At 41.2% G+C, this 25,704-nt stretch overlaps 1 protein-coding gene across 1 annotated transcript in view; it reads left to right on the top strand.

Annotated features, from left to right (window-relative positions):
- The window catches only part of Lnk (SH2B adapter-like protein Lnk), a 224,133-nt gene extending 199,210 nt beyond the window's left edge, over nt 1-24,923 (top strand). Inside the window, exon 8 of the mRNA XM_071692150.1 lies at nt 13,662-24,923. Within this exon, the coding sequence (XP_071548251.1) occupies nt 13,662-13,784 (123 nt within the window). The 3' untranslated portion in view covers nt 13,785-24,923. The remainder of the gene's footprint in view (nt 1-13,661) is intronic.
- The last annotated feature ends 781 nt before the right edge of the window (nt 24,924-25,704 follow it).

Here is a 25,704-nt window from a genome sequence, read left to right as displayed (position 1 = left end):
GAACTTGTAGATTTATGTGCTGAAAAAGGACTGGTGATTGGGAATACCTGGTTTAAAAAGCGAGATATACATAAGTATACGTATGTAAGTAGGAGAGATGGCCAGAGAGCGTTATTGGATTACGTGTTAATTGAGAGGCGCGCGAAAGAGAGACTTTTGGATGTTAATGTGCTGAGAGGTGCATCTGGAGGGATGTCTGATCATTATCTTGTGGAGGCTAAGGTGAAGATTTGTATGGGTTTTCAGAAAAGAAGAGTGAATGTTGGGGTGAAGAGGGTGGTGAGAGTAAGTGAGCTTGGGAAGGAGACTTGTGTGAGGAAGTACCAGGAGAGACTGAATACAGAATGGAAAAAGGTGAGAACAATGGAAGTAAGGGGAGTGGGGGAGGAATGGGATGTATTTAGGAAATCAGTGATGGATTGCGCAAAAGATGCTTGTGGCATGAGAAGAGTGGGAGGTGGGTTGATTAGAAAGGGTAGTGAGTGGTGGGATGAAGAAGTAAGATTATTAGTGAAAGAGAAGAGAGAGGCATTTGGACGATTTTTGCAGGGAAAAAATGCAATTGAGTGGGAGATGTATAAAAGAAAGAGACAGGAGGTCAAGAGAAAGGTGCAAGAGTTGAAAAAGAGGGCAAATGAGAGTTGGGGTGGGAGAGTATCATTAAATTTTAGGGAGAATAAAAAGATGTTCTGGAAGGGGGTAAATAAAGTGCGTAAGACAAGGGAGCAAATGGGAACTTCAGTGAAGGGCGCAAATGGGGAGGTGATAACAAGTAGTGGTGATGTGAGAAGGAGATGGAGTGAGCATTTTGAAGGTTTGTTGAATGTGTTTGATGATAGAGTGGCAGATATAGGGTGTTTTGGTCGAGGTGGTGTGCAAAGTGAGAGGGTTAGGGAAAATGATTTGGTAAACAGAGAAGAGGTAGAAAAACTTTATGGAAGATGAAAGCCAGCAAGGCAGCAGGTTTGGATGGTATTGCAGTGGAATTTATTAAAAAAGGGTGTGACTGTATTGTTGACTGGTTGGTAAGGTTATTTAATGTATGAATGACTCATGGTGAGGTGCCTGAGGATTGGCGGAATGCTTGCATAGTGCCATTGTTTAAAGGCAAAGGGGATAAGAGTGAGTGCTCAAATTACAGAGGTATAAGTTTGTTGAGTATTCCTGGTAAATTATATGGGAGGGTATTGATTGAGAGGGTGAAGGCATGTACAGAGCATCAGATTGGGGAAGAGCAGTGTGGTTTCAGAAGTGGTAGAGGATGTGTGGATCAGGTGTTTGCTTTGAAGAATGTATGTGAGAAATACTTAGAAAAGCAAATGGATTTGTATGTAGCATTTATGGATCTGGAGAAGGCATATGACAGAGTTGATAGAGATGCTCTGTCGAAGGTATTAAGAATATATGGTGTGGGAGGCAAGTTGTTAGAAGCAGTGAAAAGTTTTTATCGAGGATGTAAGGCATGTGTACGTGTAGGAAGAGAGGAAAGTGATTGGTTCTCATTGAATGTAGGTTTGCGGCAGGGATGTGTGATGTCTCCATGGAATGTTTAATTTGTTTATGGATGGGGTTGTTAGGGAGGTGAATGCAAGAGTTTTGGAAAGAGGGGCAAGTATGAAGTCTGTTGTGGATGAGAGAGCTTGGGAAGTGAGCCAGTTGTTGTTCGCTGATGATACAGCGCTGGTGGCTGATTCATGTGAGAAACTGCAGAAGCTGGTGACTGAGTTTGGTAAAGTGTGTGAAAGAAGAAAGTTAAGAGTTAATGTGAATAAGAGCAAGGTTATTAGGTACAGTAGGGTTGAGGGTCAAGTCAGTTGGGAGATAAGTTTGAATGGAGAAAAACTGGAGGAAGTAAAGTGTTTTAGATATCTGGGAGTGGATCTGGCAGCGGATGGAACCATGGAAGCAGAAGTGAATCATGGGGTGGGGGAGGGGGCGAAAATCCTGGGAGCCTTGAAGAATGTGTGGAAGTCGAGAACATTATCTCGGAAAGCAAAAATGGGTATGTTTGAAGGAATAGTGGTTCCAACAATGTTGTATGGTTGCGAGGCGTGGGCTATGGATAGAGTTGTGCGCAGGAGGTTGGATGTGCTGGAAATGAGATGTTTGAGGACAATGTGTGGTGTGAGGTGGTTTGATCGAGTAAGTAATTTAAGGGTAAGGGAGATGTGTGGAAATAAAAAGAGCGTGGTTGAGAGAGCAGAAGAGGGTGTTTTGATATGGTTTGGGCACATGGAGAGAATGAGTGAGGAAAGATTGACCAAGAGGATATATGTGTCGGAGGTGGAGGGAACGAGGAGAAGTGGGAGACCAAATTGAAGGTGGAAAGATGGAGTGAAAAAGATTTTGTGTGATCGGGGCCTGAACATGCAGGAGGGTGAAAGGAGGGCAAGGAATAGAGTGAATTGGATCGATGGTATACCGTGGTTGACTTGCTGTCAGTGGATTGAATCAGGGCATGTGAAGCGTCTGGAGTAAACCATGGAAAGTTGTGTGGGGCCTGGATGTGGAAAGGGAGCTGTGGTTTCGGGCATTTTTGCGTGGCAGCTAGAGACTGAGTGTGAACAAATGGGGCCTTTGTTGTCTTTTCCTAGTGCCACCTTGCACACATGAGGGGGGAGGGGGAAGGTATACCATGTGTGGCGAGGTGGCGATGGGAGTGAATGGGGGCAGACAGTGTGAATTGTGTGCATGGGTATATATGTATGTGTCTGTGTATGTATATATATGTGTACATTGAGATGTATAGGTATGTATATTTGCGTGTGTAGACGTGTGTGTGTATATATTGTGTATGGGGGTGGGTTGGGCCATTTCTTTCGTCTGTTTCCTTGCGCTACCTCGCAAACGCGGGAGACAGCGACAAAGCAAAATAATAGATAAAAAATATCTCTGTTTTTAAACCAAGTATTTCCAATCACCAGTCCTTTTTCAGCACAAATCTCCAAGCTCCTTACCATTTCCATTTACAACACTGAACACCCTATGGACACCAATTATTCCCTCAACTGCCACATTGCTCACCTTAGCATTCAAATCACCCATCACTATAATCCGGTCTCGTGCATCAAAACTACTAACACACTCACTCAGTTGTTCTCAAAACACTTGCCTCTCATGATCTTTTTTCTCATGCCCAAGTGCATATGCACCAATAATCACCCATCTCTCTCCATCCATTTTCAGTTTTACCTATATCAATCAAGAGTTTACTTTCTTACACTATCACATACTCCACCACTCCTGTTTCAGGGCTAGTGCTACTCCTTTCTTTGCTTTGGTTCTCTTACAAACCCCTGACTTTACTCTCAAAACATTCCCAAACCACTCTTCCCCTTTATCCTTGAGCTTCGTTTCACTCAGAGCCAAAACATTGAGGTTCTTTTCCTCAAAAGTATGGCCTATCTCTCCTTTTTTCTCATCTTGGTTACATCCACAGACATTTAGACACCCCAATCTAAGCCTTCACGGAGGATGAGCTCTCCCTGCATGACTACTTCTTCTGTTTCTCCTTTTAGAAAGTTAAAATACAAGGAGGGGAGTGTTTCTAGCCCCCCACTCCCGTCCCCTTTATTCGCCTTCTACGACTTATGAGGAATGCGTGGGAAGTATTCTTTCTCCCCTATATATATTACCCCTGGGGATAGGGGAGAAAGAATACTTCCCACGTATTATGCGCGTGTCGTAGAAGGCGACTAAAAGGAGAGGGAGTGGGGGGATGGAAATCCTCCCCTCTCATTTTAAATCTTCCAAAAGAAGGAACAGAGAAGGGGGCAAGTGAGCATATTCCCTCAAAGGCTCCGTCCTCTGACCTTGGTGCTACCTCGTTAATGCGAGAAATGGCGAATAGTATAAAAGAAAAAACCACACTCTTTTTATTGCCACACATCTCTCGTACCCTTTCATTACTTAGTCGATCAAACTACCTTACACCACATATTGTCCTCAAACATTTCATCTCCAACACATTTACCCTATTCTGCACACCCATGTCTATATCCCATGCCTTGCAATCATAAAACATGTTAGAACCACTACTCCTTCAAACATACCCATTTTTGCTCTCTGAGATAACGTTCTTGCCTTCCACACATTCTTCAACTCTCCCAGATCCTTCAGTCCCTCCCCCATCTTATGACTCACTTCCACTTCTATGTTTCCTTCCGCTGCCAAATCTACTCCCAGATATCTAAAACACCTCACCTTCTCCAGTTTTTCTCCATTCAAACTTATCTCTCAATTGACTTGTCCCTCAACCCTACTGTACCTAATAACCTTGCTCTTAACCACATTTACTCTCAGCTTTCTTCTTTTGCACACTTTACCAGCTTCTGCAGTTTCTTACCCGAATCAACCACCAGCGCCGTATCATCAGCGAACAACAGTGACTAACTTCCCAAGCCCTCTCATCCATAACAGACTGCATACTTTCCCCCTCTCCAAAACTCTTGCATTTACCTCCCTAACAACCCCATCCATAAACAAATTAAACAACCATAGAGACATCACACACCCCTGCCACAAACGGAAATTCACTGAGAACCAATCGCTTTCCTCTCTTCCTACTTGTACACATACCTTACATCCATGATAAAAACTTTTCACTGCTTCTAGCAACTTGTCTCCCACACCATATGTTCTTAATACCTTCCACAAAGCATCTCTATCAACTCTATCATATGCCTTCTCCAGATCCATAAATGCTACATACAAATTCATTTGTTTTTCTAAGTATTTCTCACATACATTCTTCAAAGCAGACACCTGATCCACACATCCTCTACCACTTCTGAAACCACACTGTTCTTCCCTATTCTATGCTCTGTACATGCCTCTGTATTTAGGGAAGCAGTGATGACTTGCGCAAAAGATGCATGTGGCATGAGAAAGGTGGGAGGTGGACAGATTAGAAAGGGTAGTGGGTGGTGGGATGGAAAAGTAAGATTGTCAGTGAAAGAAAAGAGAGAGGTATTTGGAAGATTTTTGCAGGGAAGTAGTGCAAATGACTGGGAGATGTATTAAAGGAAGAGGCAGGAGGTGAAGAGAAAGGTGCACGAGTTGAAAAAGAGGTCAGATGAGAGATGGGGTGAGAGAGTATCATTAAATTTTAGAGAGAATAAGATGTTTTGGAAGGAGGTAGATAAAGTACGTAAGACAAGAGAACAAATGAGAACACCGGTGAAGGGGGCAAATGGGGAAGTAATAACAGGTAGTGATGAAGCGAGAAGGAGATGGAGTGAGTATTTTGAAGTTTTGTTGAGTGTGTTTGATGATAGTGTTTTGGTCAGGGTGGTGTGCAAAGTGAGAGAGTCAGGGAGAATGGTTTGGTAAACAGAAAAGAGGTAGTGAAAACTTTGTGGAAGATGAAAGCCGGCAAAGTGGTGGGTTTGGATGGTATTGCAGTGGACTTTATTAAAAAAGGGGTGACTGTGTTGTTGATTGGTTGGTAAGGATATTCAGTGTATGTATGGATCATGGTGAAATGCCTGAGGATTGGCAGAATGCATGCATAGTGCCATTGTACAAAGGCAAAGGGGGTAAATTTGAGTGTTCAAACTACAGAGGCATACGTTTGTTGAGTATTCCTTAGAAATTACATTACATAGGAGGGTATTGATTGAGAGGGTGAAGGCATGCACAGAGCATCAGATTGGGGAAGAGCAGTGTGGTTTCAGAAGTGGTAGAGGATGTTTGGATCAGGTGTTTGCTTTGAAGAACATATATGAGAAACACTTAGAAAAACAGATGGATATGTATGTAGCATTTATGGAACTGGAGAAGGCATATGATAGGATTGATAGTGATGCTTTGTGGAAGGTTTTAAGAGTATATGGTGTGGGAGATAAGTTGCTAGAAGCGGTGAAAAGTTTTTACTAAGGATATAAGACATGTACGAGTAGGAAGAGAGGAAAGTGATTAGTTCCCAGTGAAGAATACGTTGGTTTGCGGCAGGGATGCGTGATGTCTCCATGGTTGTTTAATTTGTTTATGGATATGTTGCTTAGGAAGGTGAATGCAGGAGTTTTGGGGTAGGTTGTAAGAGCGATAAAGAATGTGTGGAGGAAGAGAATGTTATCTAGGAGTGCAAAGATGGTCATGTTTGAAGGAATAGTAGTTCCAACAATGTTATATGATTGCAAGGCATGGGCTATTGATAGGGTTGTATGGAGGAGGGTGGATGTGTTGGAAATGTTTGAGGACATTATGTGGTGTGAGGTAGGTTGATCAAGTAAGTAATTAAAGGATAAGAGAGATGTGTGGTAATATAGAGTTTGGTTGAGAGTGCAGAAGAGGGTGTGTTGAAGCGGTTTGGACATATGGAGAGAATGAGTGAGGAAAGATTGATAAAGAGGATGTATGTGTCAGAGTTGGAGGGAAGAAGAAACAAGGAGACCAAATTGGAGGTGGAAAGATGGGGTGAAAAAGATTTTGGGCAATCGAGGCCTGAACATACAGGAGGGTGAGAGATCTGCAAGGAATAGAGTGTATTGGAACAATTTGGTATACCAAGGTTGAAGTGCTGTCAGTAGACTGAACCAGGGCATGTGAAGCATGTGGAGTAAACCATGGAAAGGTCTGTTGGGCCTGGATGTGGATAGAGAGCTGTGGTTTTGGTGCATTACACATGCCAGCTAGAGACTGAGTGTGAAAGAATGTGGCCTTTTTGTCTTTTCCTAATGCTACCTCGCTGAAGGGGGGATGCTCTTTCCTGTATGGTGGGTTAGTGACAGGAATGGATGAAGGCAAGCAAGTATGAATATGTACTTGTGTATATATGTATATGTCTGTGTATGTATATGTATGTTATTTTATTTATTTTATTATACTTTGTTGTTGTCTCCCTTGTTAGTGAGTTAGCGCAAGGAAACTGACAAAAGAATGGCCCAACCCACCCGCATACACATGTATATACATACACATCCACACACGCACATATACATACTTATACATCTCAATGTATTTTTTTTTTATTTATTTAGCTTTGTTGCTGTCTCCCGCGTTTGCGAGGTAGCGCAAGGAAAAAGACGAAAGAAATGGCCCAACCCACCCCCATACACAATGTATATACATACATGTCCACACACGCAAATTTTTTTTTTTTTTTTATACCTCGTTGCTGTCTCCCGCGTTTGCGAGGTAGCGCAAGGAAACAGATGAAAGAAATGGCCCAACCCCCCCCATACACATGTACATACACACGTCCAAACACGCAAATATACATACCTACACAGCTTTCCATGGTTTACCCCGGACGCTTCACATGCCTTGATTCAATCCACTGACAGCACGTCAACCCCTGTATACCACATCACTCCAATTCACTCTATTCCTTGCCCTCCTTTCACCCTCCTGCATGTTCAGGCCCCGATCACACAAAATCCTTTTCACTCCATCTTTCCACCTCCAATTTGGTCTCCCTCTTCTCCTCGTTCCCTCCACCTCCGACACATATATCCTCTTGGTCAATCTTTCCTCACTCATTCTCTCCATGTGCCCAAACCATTTCAAAACACCCTCTTCTGCTCTCGCAACCACGCTCTTTTTATTTCCACACATCTCTCTTACCCTTACGTTACTTACTCGATCAAACCACCTCACACCACACATTGTCCTCAAACATCTCATTTCCAGCACATCCATCCTCCTGCGAACAACTCTATCCATAGCCCACGCCTCGCAACCATACAACATTGTTGGAACCACTATTCCTTCAAACATACCCATTTTTGCTTTCCGGGATAATGTTCTCGACTTCCACACATTTTTCAAGGCTCCCAAAATTTTCGCCCCCTCCCCCACCCTATGATCCACTTCCGCTTCCATGGTTCCATCCGCTGACAGATCCACTCCCAGATATCTAAAACACTTCACTTCCTCCAGTTTTTCTCCATTCAAACTTACCTCCCAATTGACTTGACCCTCAACCCTACTGTACCTAATAACCTTACTCTTATTCACATTTACTCTTAACTTTCTTCTTCCACACACTTTACCAAACTCCGTCACCAGCTTCTGCAGTTTCTCACATGAATCCGCCACCAGTGCTGTATCATCAGCGAACAACAACTGACTCACTTCCCAAGCTCTCTCATCCCCAACAGACTTCATACTTGCCCCTCTTTCCAAGACTCTTGCATTTACCTCCCTAACAACCCCATCCATAAACAAATTGAACAACCATGGAGACATCACACACCCCTGCCGCAAACCTACATTCACTGAGAACCAATCACTTTCCTCTCTTCCTACACGTACACATGCCTTACATCCTTACACACGCAAATATACATACCTATACATCTCAATGTACACATATATATACATGCAGAGACACATATATATATACCCATGCACACAATTCACACTGTCTGCCTTTATTCATTCCCATCGCCACACATGGAATACCATCCCCCTCCCCCCTCATGTGTGCGAGGTAGCACTAAGAAAAGACAACAAAGGCCCCATTCATTCACTCTCAGTCTCTAGCTGTCATGCAATAATGCCCGAAACCACAGCTCCCTTTCCTTATCCAGGCCCCACAGAACTTTCCATGGTTTACCCCAGACGCTTCACATGCCCTGATTCAATCCACTGACAGCATGTCAACCCCGGTATACCACATCGATCCAATTCACTCTATTCCTTGCCCTCCTTTCACCCTCCTGCATGTTCAGGCCCCGATCACACAAAATCTTTTTCACTTCATCTTTCCACCTCCAATTTCGTCTCCAATTTCTCCTCGTTCCCTCCACCTCCGACACATATATCCTCTTGGTCAATCTTTCCTCACTCATTCTCTCCATGTGCCCAAACCATTTCAAAACACCCTCTTCTGCTCTCTCAACCACACTCTTTTTATTTCCACACATCTCTCTTACCCTTACATTACTTACTCGATCAAACCACCTCACACCACACATTGTCCTCAAACATCTCATTTCCAGCACATCCATCCTCCTGCGCACAACTCTATCCATAGCCCACGCCTCGCAACCATACAACATTGTTGGAACCACTATTCCTTCAAACATACCCATTTTTGCTTTCCGAGATAATGTTCTCGACTTCCACACATTCTTCAAGGCTCCCAGGATTTTCGCCCCCTCCCCCACCCTATGATTCACTTCTGCTTCCATGGTTCCATCCGCTGCCAGATCCACTCCCAGATATCTAAAACACTTTACTTCCTCCAGTTTTTCTCCATTCAAACTTACCTCCCAATTGACTTGACCCTCAACCCTACTGTACCTAATAACCTTGCTCTTATTCACATTTACTCTTAACTTTCTTCTTTCACACACTTCCCACGCATTCCTCGTGTGTTGTAGAAGGCGACTAGAGGGGACGGGAGCGGGGGGCCAGAAATCCTCCCCTCCTTGTATTTCTAACTTTCTAAAATGGGAAACAGAAGAAGGCTCAGACTGGGGTGTCTAAATGTGTGTGGATGTAACCAAGATGTGAAAAAAGGAGAGATAGGTAGTATGTTTGAGGAAAGGGACCTGGATGTTTTGGCTCTGAGTGAAACGAAGCTCAAGGGTAAAAGGGAAGAGTGGTTTGGGAATGTCTTGGGAGTAAAGTCAGGGGTTAGTGAGAGGACAAGAGCAAGGGAAGGAGTAGCAGTACTCCTGAAACAGGAGTTGTGGGAGTATGTGATATGATGTAAGAAAGTAAATTCTCGATTAATATGGGTAAAACTGAAAGTTGATGGAGAGAGATGGGTGATTATTGGTGCATATGCACCTGGGCATTAGAAGAAAGATCATGAGAGGCAAGTGTTTTGGGAGCAGCTGAATGAGTGTGTTAGTGGTTTTGATGCACGAGACCGGGTTATAGTGATGGGTGATTTGAATGCAAAGGTGAGTAATGTGGCAGTTGACGGAATAATTGGTATTCATGGGGTGTTCAGTGTTGTAAATGGAAATGGTGAAGAGCTTGTAGATTTATGTGCTGAAAAAGGACTGGTGATTGGGAATACCTGGTTTAAAAAGCGAGATATACATAAGTATACATATGTAAGTAGGAGAGATGGCCAGAGAGCGTTATTGGATTACGTGTTAATTGACAGGCGCGCGAAAGAGAGACTTTTGGATGTTAATGTGCTGAGAGGTGCAACTGGAGGGATGTCTGAGCATTATCTTGTGGAGGCTAAGGTGAAGATTTGTATGGGTTTTCAGAAAAGAAAAGTGAATGTTGGGGTGAAGAGGGTGGTGAGAGTAAGTGAGCTTGGGAAGGAGACTTGTGTGAGGAAGTACCAGGAGAGACTGAATACAGAATGGAAAAAGGTGAGAACAATGGAAGTAAGTGGAGTGGGGGAGGAATGGGATGTATTTAGGGAATCAGTGATGGATTGCGCAAAAGATGCTTATGGCATGAGAAGAGTGGGAGGTGGGTTGATTAGAAAGGGTAGTGAGTGGTGGGATGAAGAAGTAAGATTATTAGTGAAAGAGAAGAGAGAGGCATTTGGACGATTTTTGCAGGAAAAAAATGCAATTGAGTGGGAGATGTATGAAAGAAAGAGACAGGAGGTCAAGAGAAAGGTGCAAGAGGTGAAAAAGAGGGCAAATGAGAGTTGGGGTGAGAGAGTATCATTAAACTTTAGGGAGAATAAAAAGATGTTCTGGAAGGAGGTAAATAAAGTGCGTAAGACAAGGGAGCAAATGGGAACTTCAGTGAAGGGCGCAAATGGGGAGGTGATAACAAGTAGTGGTGATGTGAGAAGGAGATGGAGTGAGTATTTTGAAGGTTTGTTGAATGTGTTTGATGATAGAGTGGCAGATATAGGGTGTTTTTTCTCGAGGTAGTGTGCAAAGTGAGAGGGTTAGGGAAAATGATTTGGTAAACAGAGAAGAGGTAGTAAAAGCTTTGTGGAAGATGAAAGCCGGCAAGGCAGCAGGTTTGGATGGTATTGCAGCGGAATCTATTAAAAAAGGGGGTGACTGTATTGTTGACTCGTTGGTAAGGTTATTTAATGTATGTATGACTCATGGTGAGGTGCCTGAGGATTGGCAGAATGCGTGCATAGTGCCATTGTACAAAGGCAAAGGGGATAAGAGTGAGTGCTCAAATTACAGAGGTATAAGTTTGTTGAGTATTCCTGGTAAATTATATGGGAGGGTATTGATTGAGAGGGTGAAGGCATGTACAGAGCATCAGATTGGGGAAGAGCAGCGTGGTTTCAGAAGTGGTAGAGGATGTGTGGATCAGGTGTTTGCTTTGAAGAATGTATGTGAGAAATACTTAGAAAAGCAAATGGATTTGTATGTAGCATTTATGGATCTGGAGAAGGCATATGATAGAGTTGATAGAGATGCTCTGTGGAAGGTATTAAGAATATATAGTGTGGGAGGCAAGATGTTAGAAGCAGTGAAAAGTTTTTATTGAGGATGTAAGGCATGTGTACGTGTAGGAAGAGAGGAAAGTGATTGGTTCTCAGTGAATGTAGGTTTGCGGCAGAGGTGTGTGATGTCTCCATGGTTTTGTTTAATTTGTTTATGGATGGGGTTGTTAGGGAGGTGAATGCAAGAGTTTTGGAAAGAGGGGCAAGTATGAGGTCTGTTGGGGATGAGAGAGCTTGGGAAGTGAGTCAGTTGTTGTTCGCTGATGATACAGCGCTGGTGGCTGTTTCATGTGAGAAACTGCAGAAGCTGGTGACTGAGTTTGGTAAAGTGTGTGAAAGAAGAAAGTTAAGAGTAAATGTGAATAAGAGCAAGGTTATTAGGTACAGTAGGGTTGAGGGTCAAGTCAATTGGGAGGTAAGTTTGAATGGAGAAAAACTGGAGGAAGTAAAGTGTTTTAGATATCTGGGAGTGGATCTGGCAGCAGATGGAACCATGGAAGCGGAAGTGGATCATAGGGTGGGGGAGGGGGCGAAAATCCTGGGAGCCTTGAAGAATGTGTGGAAGTCGAGAACATTATCTCGGAAAGCAAAAATGGGTATGTTTGAAGGAATAGTGATTCCAACCAATGTTGTATGGTTGCGAGGCGTGGGCTATGGATAGAGTTGTGCGCAGGAGGATGGATGTGCTGGAAATGAGATGTTTGAGGACAATGTGTGGTGTGAGGTGGTTTGATCGAGTAAGTAATGTAAGGGTAAGAGAGATGTGTGGAAATAAAAAGAGCGTGGTTGAGAGAGCAGAAGAGGGTGTTTTGAAATGGTTTGGGCACATGGAGAGAATGAGTGAGGAAAGATTGACCAAGAGGATATATGTGTCGGAGGTGGAGGGAACGATGAGAAGTGGGAGACCAAATTGGAGGTGGAAAGATGGAGTGAAAAAGATTTTGTGTGATCGGGGCCTGAACATGCAGGAGGGTGAAAGGAGGGCAAGGAATAGAGTGAATTGGATCGATTTGGTATACCGGGGTTGACGTGCTGTCAGTGGGTTGAATCAGGGCATGTAAAGCGTCTGGGGTAAACCATGGAAAGCTGTGTAGGTATGTATATTTGCGTGTGTGGACGTATGTATATACATGTGTATGGGGGTGGGTTGGGCCATTTCTTTCGTCTGTTTCCTTGCGCTATCTCGCAAACACGGGAGACAGCGACAAAGCAAAAAAAAAAATTTAATGAAAAAAGATTATATATATATATATTTTATACTTGAGTGCCATTACCCACTTTCACAAGCTCAAGGCATGTTTTTTGTTCTTGAAGAAATGATTAAGCATTTGAGACATGATTACCAACTCAGCTCTGCTATGGTTGGTATGGATTGATTTAATATACATTTAATGGGCCACCCATTGCTGGTAGTTGAGAATTCTTTCTGATTTACCTTCTTGCTTGTCAACACTTTTACTTATCCATTCTTCTTCGTACCATACCTCCACTTCTCCCTGATCCTTAACCCCACAGGAACTGCAAAATTGTCACTATCTCTAAAGAATCCTCTCACAAGTCTAGTTTTCAGCACAACCTTCCTCAACCTTTCATCCATTGCCACACAGTTAGTCAAACCATTTTATTCTTCTCTTCCATTATTTCTCATCCATGTATATCAATGGATTATCTTTTGCTGAAATAAACCCCTCTCAACACAGCCATCCACAAAATAACTTCAGTTCTCATTTATTCAAAGCACTTTTCACTGAACAACTGTCTCGCCAGTTTCATCACCTTTGAAATCATATCACTCATTACAACTGCCCATCTCTCCTCAATACCATTGACACAGTCATTCAGATTTCTCCAGAAATGCTTCACCTATTACCTCACAACCTTCATATCCACAGGTGCATATACACATGCCCATGCATAATTTGCAATTCCTGTCTTTCCTTTCATCCACACTATTCTTGATCCTTTCCATACATACTCTGTAACACCTTCCCATACTCTCAGTGATTACATAATTGCACATCCCCTGATAATTTCATTATCCCCACCCATACCACTCCTCCTTTCCCTCTTCCCTGATTATTTCATTTATCTCCACCATACTACTCCTTTCACGCCCTCCCACAAGATGCATTCATCATGACGATTTTCATTCCATACCCCCCTGCCCAAGATAACATATAGGTTTCCCCAAGGATGAGATGTCTGCTTTGTTGATGATGTAAACTATGGTTTGTACTTTTTTATTATAAAACGTGTGAGGCATAAGTATACTTTTTATATTCAAAGATGGAAAGGAGTCTAATTCTAGTAATTACTTCTTTAGGTTGCAACTCATGGAGGATCTGTTCGTATGACATCAGCAGCTCTAGAACGACTTCAATATGAACAAAGCAATTCAGGTGGGTCTACAGGAAGGGCTGTGGAAAATACATACACATATACGTGAAGATCTGCATTTTATACCCTAGAAGAATGTTTAGTAAAGAGTAAAATGGAGGTTTTGCCACTTGGTGATGATGGACACCTTTCTTCAGTAAATGTCATTTTGCGTATTTAAGAAAACACTTTCTTTGACATTTTCCTGGTTTATAAAAGTGACTAGCTTGGTTTTTGATAGATTTTTTTTATGATTTAGAGGGATGATTCACAAAAGTTCATGGGGATGATAATGTTGCTTTGGAAGGATATTAGATCTCACTTAGGATGAGAAAGCATCATTATTTATGGTTTGGCATCACCTGATTATCAGCTTCATCACCATATTTCTGAGCCTTATAAGTGAACTGAGGGTACAGGAGCCATAATGTTTTTTGTCCAGACATTGTTTTTGGCAGTGAATTATACAGTATTGGAATTTAAGAATATTCAGTTAAGTGAAGTAAACACAGGAAATTGGTACAAATCTGTTATATATTTTTACAGATTATATAAATGTTTATCCTGTTGCCTAATTCCATCATAACATGTGAGCACCCCACCATCAGGTCTTCCTGCTTTTTAGGAATCAGAAAGATATTGTCCAGTTCTGTACTCTATTCATAATGAACAACTTTCTGTAGCTATACTACATAATGGCAATACTGTTGTTGTCACCATATGTAGTCCATGAACATTTGGTATCCATGCTCTGACTTTAGTTTCTATTGACCAATGGTTTTTGAGATATTGGACAACTTTTATCAAAATACAGGTATGTTCAGTTTTTGAGACCTAGCCCCTACAGTCTGAGAAAAAGATGTCAAAGTTGATTCATGGTAAAGTATGACTTACCAAAAGTAGAAGTGAATGATGATAGTTATAAGGGATTCTATCCCTTGATAATAAGAAATGCAGAGCCATACAAGAGTGAGCAATTGCAGATGTCAGTTTGCTTAAAGTATATCATGCTCCCATAGGTGGAGCTCTTATTAGTGCAGACAATGATGGCTGGCATTATTCAATTCTATCCCGTTTTCCCCAAATGTGGCATGAACACATTATTTTGTAGTTTGTTGCTCTCATTATTATGGTTAGAATTCAAAGTGTGGTGCAGTTATCTAGCTGAATTGATTTTGGTCTAGTTTACTGGTCTGACCAGCATATTAGCTTGCCAGAGCAAATGAACCTATTTTTGATCAAGATGATTGATGATGAGGTTTTCAGGCAGACTTCCCATTACTCTTAACCTGACTAATAGAAACAAAAAGCATTCCATATGTGCTTTGGACCACCACAATGGCAGATCAAGTTTTCAAAAGGTATTACAAAGCAAGACCATCCAATTTAAGTTCTTGCATAAATGGTAAATACAAAGCTGCCCAAAAGATTGCTCAGTAAAATGTCGATTTTATTATTTTTACCAGTTTTCAGGCTGAGGCATTTTATGTGTTCTTTTGTGAATATGAAAATTACTAAGAAGACCTGAAAGGTATACTGGTTGCATCCCCTTCTCAGAGTCAGTTAGTTGTATACATTAGAATTATGATTTGAACAAAATGGTGATTAAGGATTATGCAGATGTAGGCACACCCTCATTTGCTTTGTTCTTATTTTCCTGGACTCAGTTTGTTTATATCCTTACCAGCTGGGTATAAATGGAAGAAGCTGCTTCCTTGCCTTCCCTTCCTAACCGAAGATCTTAGTTCCTTGAATGGGGCTTCCACAATGTTCAATCATCTGGTCACATCTGCCAGGCAGGACCTCAGGTCATGAAGTTTGGTGATGTATCTTTGGGGAGCAAGTGTAGGGCAGTTCAAGAGTGAGTGTTTAGTGTTTTCAATGTGGAAGTTGCATCATGGGCATAATTGGTCTTTTAAATTGTTGAAACTATGTTTGCACTGGATTTCACTATTTATGGAGACTCTGTTGCCATGGCCACCCCCTTGAGAGAGGTCCAGTTGGAACAGGCATCATATATATATTTATTTTATTTACTTATTTATTTATTTTGCTTTGTCGCTGTCTCCCGCATTAGCGAGGTAGCGCAAGGAAACAGACGAAAGAATGGCCTAACCCACCCACATACACATGTATATACATACTCGTCCACACATGCAAATATACATATATACCTCTCAACGTATACATGTATATACACACACAGACACATACATATATACACGTGTACATAATTCATACTGTCTGCCTTTATTCATTCCCATCGCCACCTCGCCACACATGGAATAATAACCCCCTCCCCCCTCATGTGTGTGAGGTAGTGCTAGGAAAAGACAATAAAGGCCACATTCGTTCACACTCAGTCTCTAGCTGTCATGTCATAATGCACCGAAACCACAGCTCCCTTTCCACATCTAGGCCCCACAGAACTTTCCATGGTTTACCCCAGACGCTTCACATGCCCTGGTTCAATCTATTGACAGCACGTCGGCCCCGGTATACCACATCGTTCCAATTCACTCTATTCCTTGCACGCCTTTCACCCTCCTGCATGTTCAGGCCCTGATCACTCAAAATCTTTTTCACTCCATCTTTCCACCTCCAATTTGGTCTCCCACTTCTCCTCATTCCCTCCACCTCTGACACATATATCCTCTTTGTCAGTCTTTCCTCACTCATTCTCTCCATGTGACCGAACCATTTCAAAACACCCTCTTCTGCCCTCTCAACCACACTCTTTTCATTAATACACATCTCTCTTACCCTATTATTACTTACTCGATCAAACCACCTCACACCACATATTGTCCTCAAACATCTCATTTCCAGCACATCCACCGTCCTGTGCACATCTCTATCCATAGCCCACGCCTCGCAACCATACAACATTGTTGGAACCACTATTCCTTCAAACATACCCATTTTTGCTTTCCGAGATAATGTTCTCGACTTCCACACACTCTTCAACGCTCCCAGAATTTTTGCCCCCTCCCCCACCCTATGATTCACTTTCCACTTCCATGGTTCCTCCGCTGCCAAATCCACTCCCAGATATCTAAAACACTTCACTTCCTCCCGTTTTTCTCCATTCAAACTTACTTCCCAATTGACTTGACCCTCAACCCTACTGTACCTAATAACCTTGCTCTTATTCACATTTACCCTCAACTTTCCTCTCTCACTCACTTTACCAAATTCAGTCACCAGCTTCTGCAGTTTCTCACATGAATCAGCCACCAGCGCTGTATCATCAGCAAACAACAACTGACTCACTTCCCACGCTCTCTCATCCACAACAGACAGCATACTTGCCCCTCTTTCCAAAACTCTTGCATTCACCTCCCTAACAACCCCATCCATAAACAAATTAAACAACCATGGAGACATCACACACCTCTGCCGCAAACCTACATTCACTGAGAACCAGTCACTTTCCTCTCTTCCCACATGTACACATGCCTTACATCCTCAATAAAAACTTTTCACTGCTTCTAACAATTTGCCTCCCACACCATATATTCTTAATACCTTCCACAGAGCATCTCTATCAACTCTATCATATGCCTTCTCACGAACCTTAAATGCTACATACAAATCCATTTGCGTTTCTAAGTATTTCTCACATGCATTCTTCAAAGCAAACACCTGATCCACACATCCTCTACAATTTCTGAAACCGTACTATTTGCCATCTCCCGCGTTAGCGAGTTAGCGTAAAGAACAGAGGACTGAGCTTTTGAAGGAAATCCTCACTTGGACCACCTCTCTGTTCCTTCTTTTGGAAAATGAGAGGGGAGGATTTCCAGCCCCCTTCTCCCCTCCCTTTAGTCGCCTTCTACAACACGCAGGGAATACGTGGGAAGTATTCTTTCTTTTCTGAAAACCTCTACAAATCTTCACCTTCGCCTCCACAAGATTATGATCAGACATCCCTCCAGTTGCACCTCTCAGCACATTAACATCCAAAAGTCTCTCTTTCGCATGCCTATCAATTAACACGTAATCCAATAATGCTCTCTGGCCATCTCTCCTACCTACATACGTATACTTATGTATATCTCTCTTTTTAAACCAGGTATTCCCAATCACCAGTCCTTTTTCAGCACATAGATCTACAAGCTCTTCACCATTTCCATTTACAACACTGAACACCCCATGTACACCAATTATTCCCTCAGCTGCCACATTACTCACCTTTGCATTCAAATCACCCATCACTATAACCCGGTCTCGTGCATCAAAACTACCAACACGCTCACTCAGCTGCTCCCAAAACACTTGCCTCTCATGATCTTTCTTCTCATGCCCAGGTGAATGTTGGTTTGCGGCAGGGGTGTGTGATGTCTCCGTGGTTGTTTAATTTGTTTATGGATGGGGTTGTTAGGGAGGTGAATGCAAGAGTTTTGGAAAGAGGGGCAAGTATGCTGTCTGTTGTGGATGAGAGAGCTTGGGAAGTGAGTCAGTTGTTTTTTGTTGTGGATACAACACTGGTGGCTGATTCAGGTGAGAAACTGCAGAAGCTGGTGACTGAGTTTGGTAAAGTGTGTGAAAGAAGAAAGCTGAGAGCAAATGTGAATAAGAGCAAGGTTATTAGGTACAGCAGAGTTGAGGGACAAGTCAGTTGGGAAGTAAGTTTGAATGGAAAAAAACTGGAGGAAGTGAAGTGTTTTAGATATCTGGGAGTGGATTTGGCAGCGGATGGAACTATGGAAGCGGAAGTGAATCATAGGGTGGGGGAGGGGTTGAAAGTTCTGGGAGTGTTTAAAAATGTGTGGAAGGCAAAAACGTTATCTTGGAAAGCAAAAATGAGTATGTTTGAATGAATAGTGGTTCCAACAATGTTATATGGTTGCAAGGCATAGGCTATAGATAGTTGTGCGTAGGAGGGTGGATGTGCTGGAAATGAGATGTTTGAGGACAATATGTGGTGTGAGGTGGTTTGATCTAGTAAGTAATGAAAGGGTAAGAGGGATGTGTGGTAATAAAAAGAGTGTGGTTGAGAGAGCAGAGGAAGGTGTTTTGAAATGGTTGGCTCATGGAGAGAATGAGTGAGGAAAGATTGACAAAGAGGATATATGTGTCAGAGGTTGAGGGAAGGTGGAGAAGTGGAAGACCAAATTGGAGGTGGAAAGATGGAGTGAAAAAGATTTTGAGTGATCAGGGCCTGAACATGCAGGAGAGTGAAAGGCATACAAGTAATAGATTGAATTGGAACCATGTGGTATACCGGGGTCGACGTGCTGTCATTGGATTGAACCAGGGCATGTGAAGTGTCTGGGGTAAACCATGGAAAGTTTGGTGGGGCCTAGGTGTGGAAAGGGAGCTGTGGTTTCGGTGCATTATACATGACAGCTAGAGACTGAGTATGAAAGAATGTGGCCTTTGTTGTCTTTTCCTAGCGCTACCTCGTGCAATTGTGGGGGGAGGGGTTGTCATTTCATGTGTGGCGGGGTGGCAATGGGAATGAATAAGGGCAGACAGTATGAATTATGTACATGTGTGTATATATGTATATTTCTGTGTGTGCATATATATGTATGCATTGAGATGTATAGGTATGTATATGTGCATGTGTGGACATGTATGTATATACATGTGTATGTGGGTGGGTTGGGCCATTCTTTCGTCTGTTTCCTTGCGCTACCTCGCTAACGCGGGAGACAGTAACAAAGTATAATAAAAAAAATATATAACATAAATGTGCCTCTATAGTTTGAACACTTACCTTTATCCCTTTTCTCTTGTACAGTGGCACTATTCACACATTCCACCAAAACTCAGGTACTTACCGATGATCCATACACACACTGAATATCCTGACCAACCAATCTTCAACACAAGCACCCCTCTTTCTTAATAGATTTGACTGCAATACTATCCAAACCTGCCACTTTGCCAGATTTCATCTTCAGCAAGGCTTTTACCACCTCTTTTTCTCTCTTAATCAAACCATTCTCACTGACCCTCTCACTTTTTACATCATGCCGACTTAAACACCCTACATCTGTGACTCTATCATCAAACACATTCAACGAACCGTCAAAATACTCACTCCATCTCCTCACTTCATCACTACCTATTATCATCTCCACCCTTACCCCCATTCACCATTGTTCCCATAAGTTTTAGGTACATGCGAGTGAACTTACAGGCTCAGGGCACCTAGTAGTACTTCTGTAAATGGGACATGAGTTTAAAGATAGTGTTAATAGAGTTTTTTCTTTTGAGATCAGATTAAACAAGTTGAGAGTTCATACTTGCTTCATATCCAACTCATTGAATTTTTCTTGCACTACTTTGGTATAGTCTTATCCCTGGAGATAGGGATAAAAGAATACTACTTACATGTATCTTACATGCCATAGAAGGCATGTGAGTGGAATGGGAGAGGGGCTGGAATTGCTCCATACCTGTATTATTACTTTCCAAAAGAAAGAGTAGTTGGAGGTGCCAGTTGAGAAGTTTTCATCTGAGGTGCCGTCGTCTCTCCCTGATGCTACCATGCTAAGTTGATAATTGGTAAACAAATATGAAAAAAAAATGTACTTTTTGACATTGTTGGCACTACAATATGCATTTGAGATACTGCCTTCTACAAGTGGAATTGGGCATTAAGGTAAAATTTTGTTTTCATAAGTTGTGAATGCCTAAATACTTGGTTTCAGATCATTTGCAGTAGTCTGAACTACTGCACTATCATTTTGCAGGGGCATTGATACAGTAATTCACGGTTTAAAGTAATGCCTGGGCAAGAATAAGAGTCAGTATATCTTCAGTGCACCCATTTTAGGCTAGAAGAAGAGTCCTTCGGTTCAAAGTGTTTTAGAATACACACTTGAATATACATAATCTCATACTTGTGATACTTACATCTGCTTGTGTTTATGTGCTCACATGTACAGATGCAAAGATACTAATATTCTTACAATCTCATATTCAGTATTCATTCATTTTTGTAACCACAGTTATATTTAGTTGTGTTTATTCAGCTGCATGAAATATGATTGCTATTAGTAGAGGAGGACAGACGGGGTTGTGAACAACATTTTGGCAGCTAGGTTGTGTATCTCTGTGTAGAAATACAGCTTAATTTGGATTGAGACCACTGTTCTCATATTGATTTGTTGATATAGAATACACAATACCTATTTATGCTGTTCTCCAGTTCATTAAGTGCTCAAACTCTGTAGCTAGTACCACAGTCGCCTACTGAGGCGGAATTACTTTTTATATTGGAGTCGTGATTTTATGTCTTAAATGACTTGTGATCAGAGTTTCAGACCCAGTGCATGAAAACATAGAGAAGAGTGACCACATAAGGTATTTCCTTGAAAGTGGCTATATATTCATGTATGTCTATTAGAGATGAAAGTAATTCTCTCATTTGTTAGTTGTAGAGAATTGAATTTAAGAAACTAAAGATAAGTCCTTTGGAGATCATTGCAGCAAAGTTTTCTTTTTGTGCTTATTATCCCAGAGTAGAATATGTGCCAGCCAATATTCTCTGTAAATTTCTTATCAAAAGAGCAGAGGACATAGTGTAAAAACTCATGATAATTTTTTTAAGAAAATAGTAGTATTTTATAGTGCCAGGCTTAACATAAAGAGTTTGTGAAATTTAAGTAACTCTTCAAACTTCATAAGTTCTCAACTCATGAAGAGTATGACCTAATAATTGATAGGATTTCAGGTATCTGCTTTTGATATCTTGATTCTTTTTGATAGAACCAACCTAATATTGGTCTCGTTCATTTACACCTGGGGATGGATTCCAACAAAAGGCAGATATGAATGATTTTGTTTTGATAATGAGAGAAGAGTTCCATTTTTAAAGAAAATAGCAGTGTTTATAGTGCCAGGCATGACAGAAGAGTTTATATGATTTGAGTAACTGTTCAAAATTCTTAAGTTCACCTCATAAAGAGTATGACATGGCAGTTGACAGGTTTCAGATATCTAATTTTATTATCTTGTTTCCTTTTAATACATTCAGTCTAATAATGGTCTCCCTCATTTGTACTAGAGGTTGTATCCCTAGAAAAGGCAGGTATAAAATGAATTTAGTGCAAATGAACGTGTTTCCTTAGTGAAAAGATGCTTCATTCCCAGCTAGCAGTGGTCTCCCTTTTGATGAAAACTTTGTATTATGTTTTTATGCACATACTTATAATAGTTTTGTAACACAATATTGCAAATGATACTGAATGAACATTATTGTCATACTTCAGTCACTAGTATGTGTTGTTGTTTTGTGCATGAGAATAGGCTGTCTGGTGAATGTTGCATGAGGTTAGCATTTCCAACTTCTGATTCTGGTCTTTGATCTATACAAACTACATTTTTTTCCAATTTTCTCTAACACGTTGTCTTGACTGAAAGTGCAGTGGACTATATAGATTGACTCAGTTTTTTTATTGTTATTCTTGATGGAATGTATGCTTGTCTTGTCTATGCTGTAAGCCCTCCTAAATGCTGAAACATTTTCAACTATTCCAAGTCACATCATTAGCTCCGTTTTCATATCTCATGTTATTGTCTTTTTTTGGGCTTCTTTATAGGGCATTTTCCACTTGAAGAACCTACAGGACATACTAGGAAAACTGTTGTCAGTCACAGATAGAATTTGATTGATGCACAGTACTGTATTGCAACAAGTTTCATGTGATATGGCATTTGTGCCTTGGCATTGTGTGAGGTGAAATGCATAGGGAGAAGAAATACATGCTATGCTCTTACGCAGGCAAACAAATTAACCTTTATAATGTTTTTATATTTTATCACTTAGTTACAGTTAAGCTGTCCTTATACTTTAGAAAATTTCATATTCATTGTTTGTAAATGAAGCTTGTCTCTCCTTTGAAAAACATTCCTTTAAATTCAAGCTAGTAATTTTTCTCAGGAAAATGCCACCTACATTGTCTGCATGAATTAAATCTGTTTTCATCAGTTTTAGATGAGCATGAAATAAACATGTACTTCTTGATTGACATATGTTAGTGCCCTTGTTTGTCAAGTTTTTATGATTTTCTTTAATTACTATGGTAATTAAACAGGCATCATTCAAACTACATAAATAATCAAGCTAGAAAATAAGTATCATGTGGCAATTGCATCAGAGGCTATGCCTCTCATGGTTCTTTACCACAGCCATAAATGTATTTCTTCCAGTGTATCTTAATATTTTTTAACAAGTTTTATTTATTGTTCTCCTAGTATCATTAATTTGACAGACTTTCCATGTTTTAACATCACTCAGACAAGTAAGAAATAAATGATTCCTTCTTTTCAAATGTGTTAGTTATGTGTGATAGCAAAAGTTTGAATCATATCTAGATAGAGCAAATTTTCAGTCTTAAAATGTAATTGTGTACGTTTGAATTTGGTAAAAGTGATGGAGACCAGTATGTTCAAGGGCGTCACTCAAGATTATTTTTCCTTTAAGGACACATATAAATATTCAGAAGGAATTGATCTACATGCACATGTGTTTTGTGAATTTCATTCCTAGGAGGGAGTAAGGAATAGTCTGGAATTAGACTCTGAGGATTCTGTTGGATACATAGATCTCATTGTAATGTAGGCAGCTACTCTTCTAAATAAGAAGATCCCAGCTAACTGAAAAGAATATACTTTTGTTATTTTCAGGTTATACTTTATTTGCACGTGTTACTTAATTTTTCAAGTTAAGGGACAAATTGTATATCTCAGCAGTACAGAGTAGAAGAGTCATTAGATCCCTTTATAGAATGATAAAAGTTAGAACTGTAAGTATGGAGGTGAACAGAGGATTAAGGGGCAGCATAGTCCTCCCAACCCTGATCTATGCGGCTGAAACATGGATGTGGAATGAGGCACAGAGGTCAAGAATCCAGGCTGTAGAAATGAGCTATTTGAAAAGAGCATGTGGTGTGATGAGATGGAATGAAGAAAATATGAAAAGGCATATGAGAGATAAGGTATGGCAAGGAACACAAAGGAAATGGATTGTGGAGTGGTAGAATGGGTGAAGTGTAATACTTTGAGGTGGTTTGGGCATGTGATAGTGCAATGAAATGGGTTTGTGTTAATGGAAGACCACCTGTGACATGGGTAATTAGGGTGGAGGAATACTGGAGGGAAAGAAGCAGAAGAAGGATGCATGGAATGGTGTATGCGAGTGAGGGATGTAAGAACAGGGATGTGTGGAGACTCTTTTGCCATGGCCACCCCTTGATGGGAGTTCCCGGACGGAGCGGGTGTCAGAGATATAGATAGATAGATATTATCTGGTATTTTCATATATTGTCAACTTTCTTTTATCTGATCTGCTGTTATACATAAAGTAGTAGTTACTAAGGTATCAAAAGATCCATAAGTTTAGATTTTGAGCTCAGGTCCGTATTTGGTAGATTGTATAAGGACTACTTGTCATATTTAAACTCAGCTAAAAGATGATTACTCTCATGACATATAATATGAAAGTCAGATTTTTTTGTAAGTAAGAAGTATTCTTTAAAACCATAATTTGGTGCTTTGCCTGTTCGTGCCCAATTTCATGGACCCTTACCAAACATCTTTATCCTCATCTTTCCTCTGTGTCTTGATAACTTTTACTGACCTTCAAATCATCTAGCATAGATTTCCTTTTTCTTCCACCTGTTCATTTGCTTTCATATCTTCCTACCAACTTTTAGCAGACTTTTCCCTCACAGCATAGTATATAATATTCGATACCATACGACTGATGAAATTATTTGATTATTCATTATACTTGATTCCCGTTTCCCACGTCAGAGGCAGCACCAGGAAATAGATGAAGAATGACCCATCTACTCATGCAGCAGGTTTGGATGGTATTGCGGTGGAATTTATTAAAAAAGGGGGTGACTGTATTGTTGACTGGTTGGTAAGGTTATTTAATGTATGTATGACTCATGGTGAGGTGCCTGAGGATTGGCGGAATGCGTGCATAGTGCCATTGTACAAAGGCAAAGGGGATAAGAGTGAGTGCTCAAATTACAGAGGTATAAGTTTGTTGAGTATTCCTGGTAAATTATATGGGAGGGTATTGATTGAGAGGGTGAAGGCATGTACAGAGCATCAGATTGGGGAAGAGCAGTGCGGTTTCAGAAGTGGTAGAGGATGTGTGGATCAGGTGTTTGCTTTGAAGAATGTATGTGAGAAATACTTAGAAAAGCAAATGGATTTGTATGTAGCATTTATGGATCTGGAGAAGGCATATGATAGAGTTGATAGAGATGCTCTGTGGAAGGTATTAAGAATATATGGTGTGGGAGGCAAGTTGTTAGAAGCAGTGAAAAGTTTTTATCGAGGATGTAAGGCATGTGTACGTGTAGGAAGAGAGGAAAGTGATTGGTTCTCAGTGAATGTAGGTTTGCGGCAGGGGTGTGTGATGTCTCCATGGTTGTTTAATTTGTTTATGGATGGGGTTGTTAGGGAGGTAAATGCAAGAGTCCTGGAAAGAGGGGCAAGTATGAAGTCTGTTGGGGATGAGAGAGCTTGGGAAGTGAGTCAGTTGTTGTTCGCTGATGATACAGCGCTGGTGGCTGATTCATGTGAGAAACTGCAGAAGCTGGTGACTGAGTTTGGTAAAGTGTGTGGAAGAAGAAAGTTAAGAGTAAATGTGAATAAGAGCAAGGTTATTAGGTACAGTAGGGGTGAGGGTCAAGTCAATTGGGAGGTGAGTTTGAATGGAGAAAAACTGGAGGAAGTGAAGTGTTTTAGATATCTGGGAGTGGATCTGTCAGCGGATGGAACCATGGAAGCGGAAGTGGATCATAGGGTGGGGGAGGGGGCGAAAATTTTGGGAGCCTTGAAAAATGTGTGGAAGTCGAGAACATTATCTCGGAAAGCAAAAATGGGTATGTTTGAAGGAATAGTGGTTCCAACAATGTTGTATGGTTGCGAGGCATGGGCTATGGATAGAGATGTGCGCAGGAGGATGGATGTGCTGGAAATGAGATGTTTGAGGAAAATGTGTGGTGTGAGGT

Source organism: Panulirus ornatus, chromosome 52 (assembly GCF_036320965.1).
Source record: "Panulirus ornatus isolate Po-2019 chromosome 52, ASM3632096v1, whole genome shotgun sequence".
Lineage (NCBI taxonomy): Eukaryota > Metazoa > Arthropoda > Malacostraca > Decapoda > Palinuridae > Panulirus > Panulirus ornatus.
The sequence above is the reverse complement of the archived record's forward strand: the minus strand, read 5'-3'. Positions and strand labels throughout refer to the sequence as shown.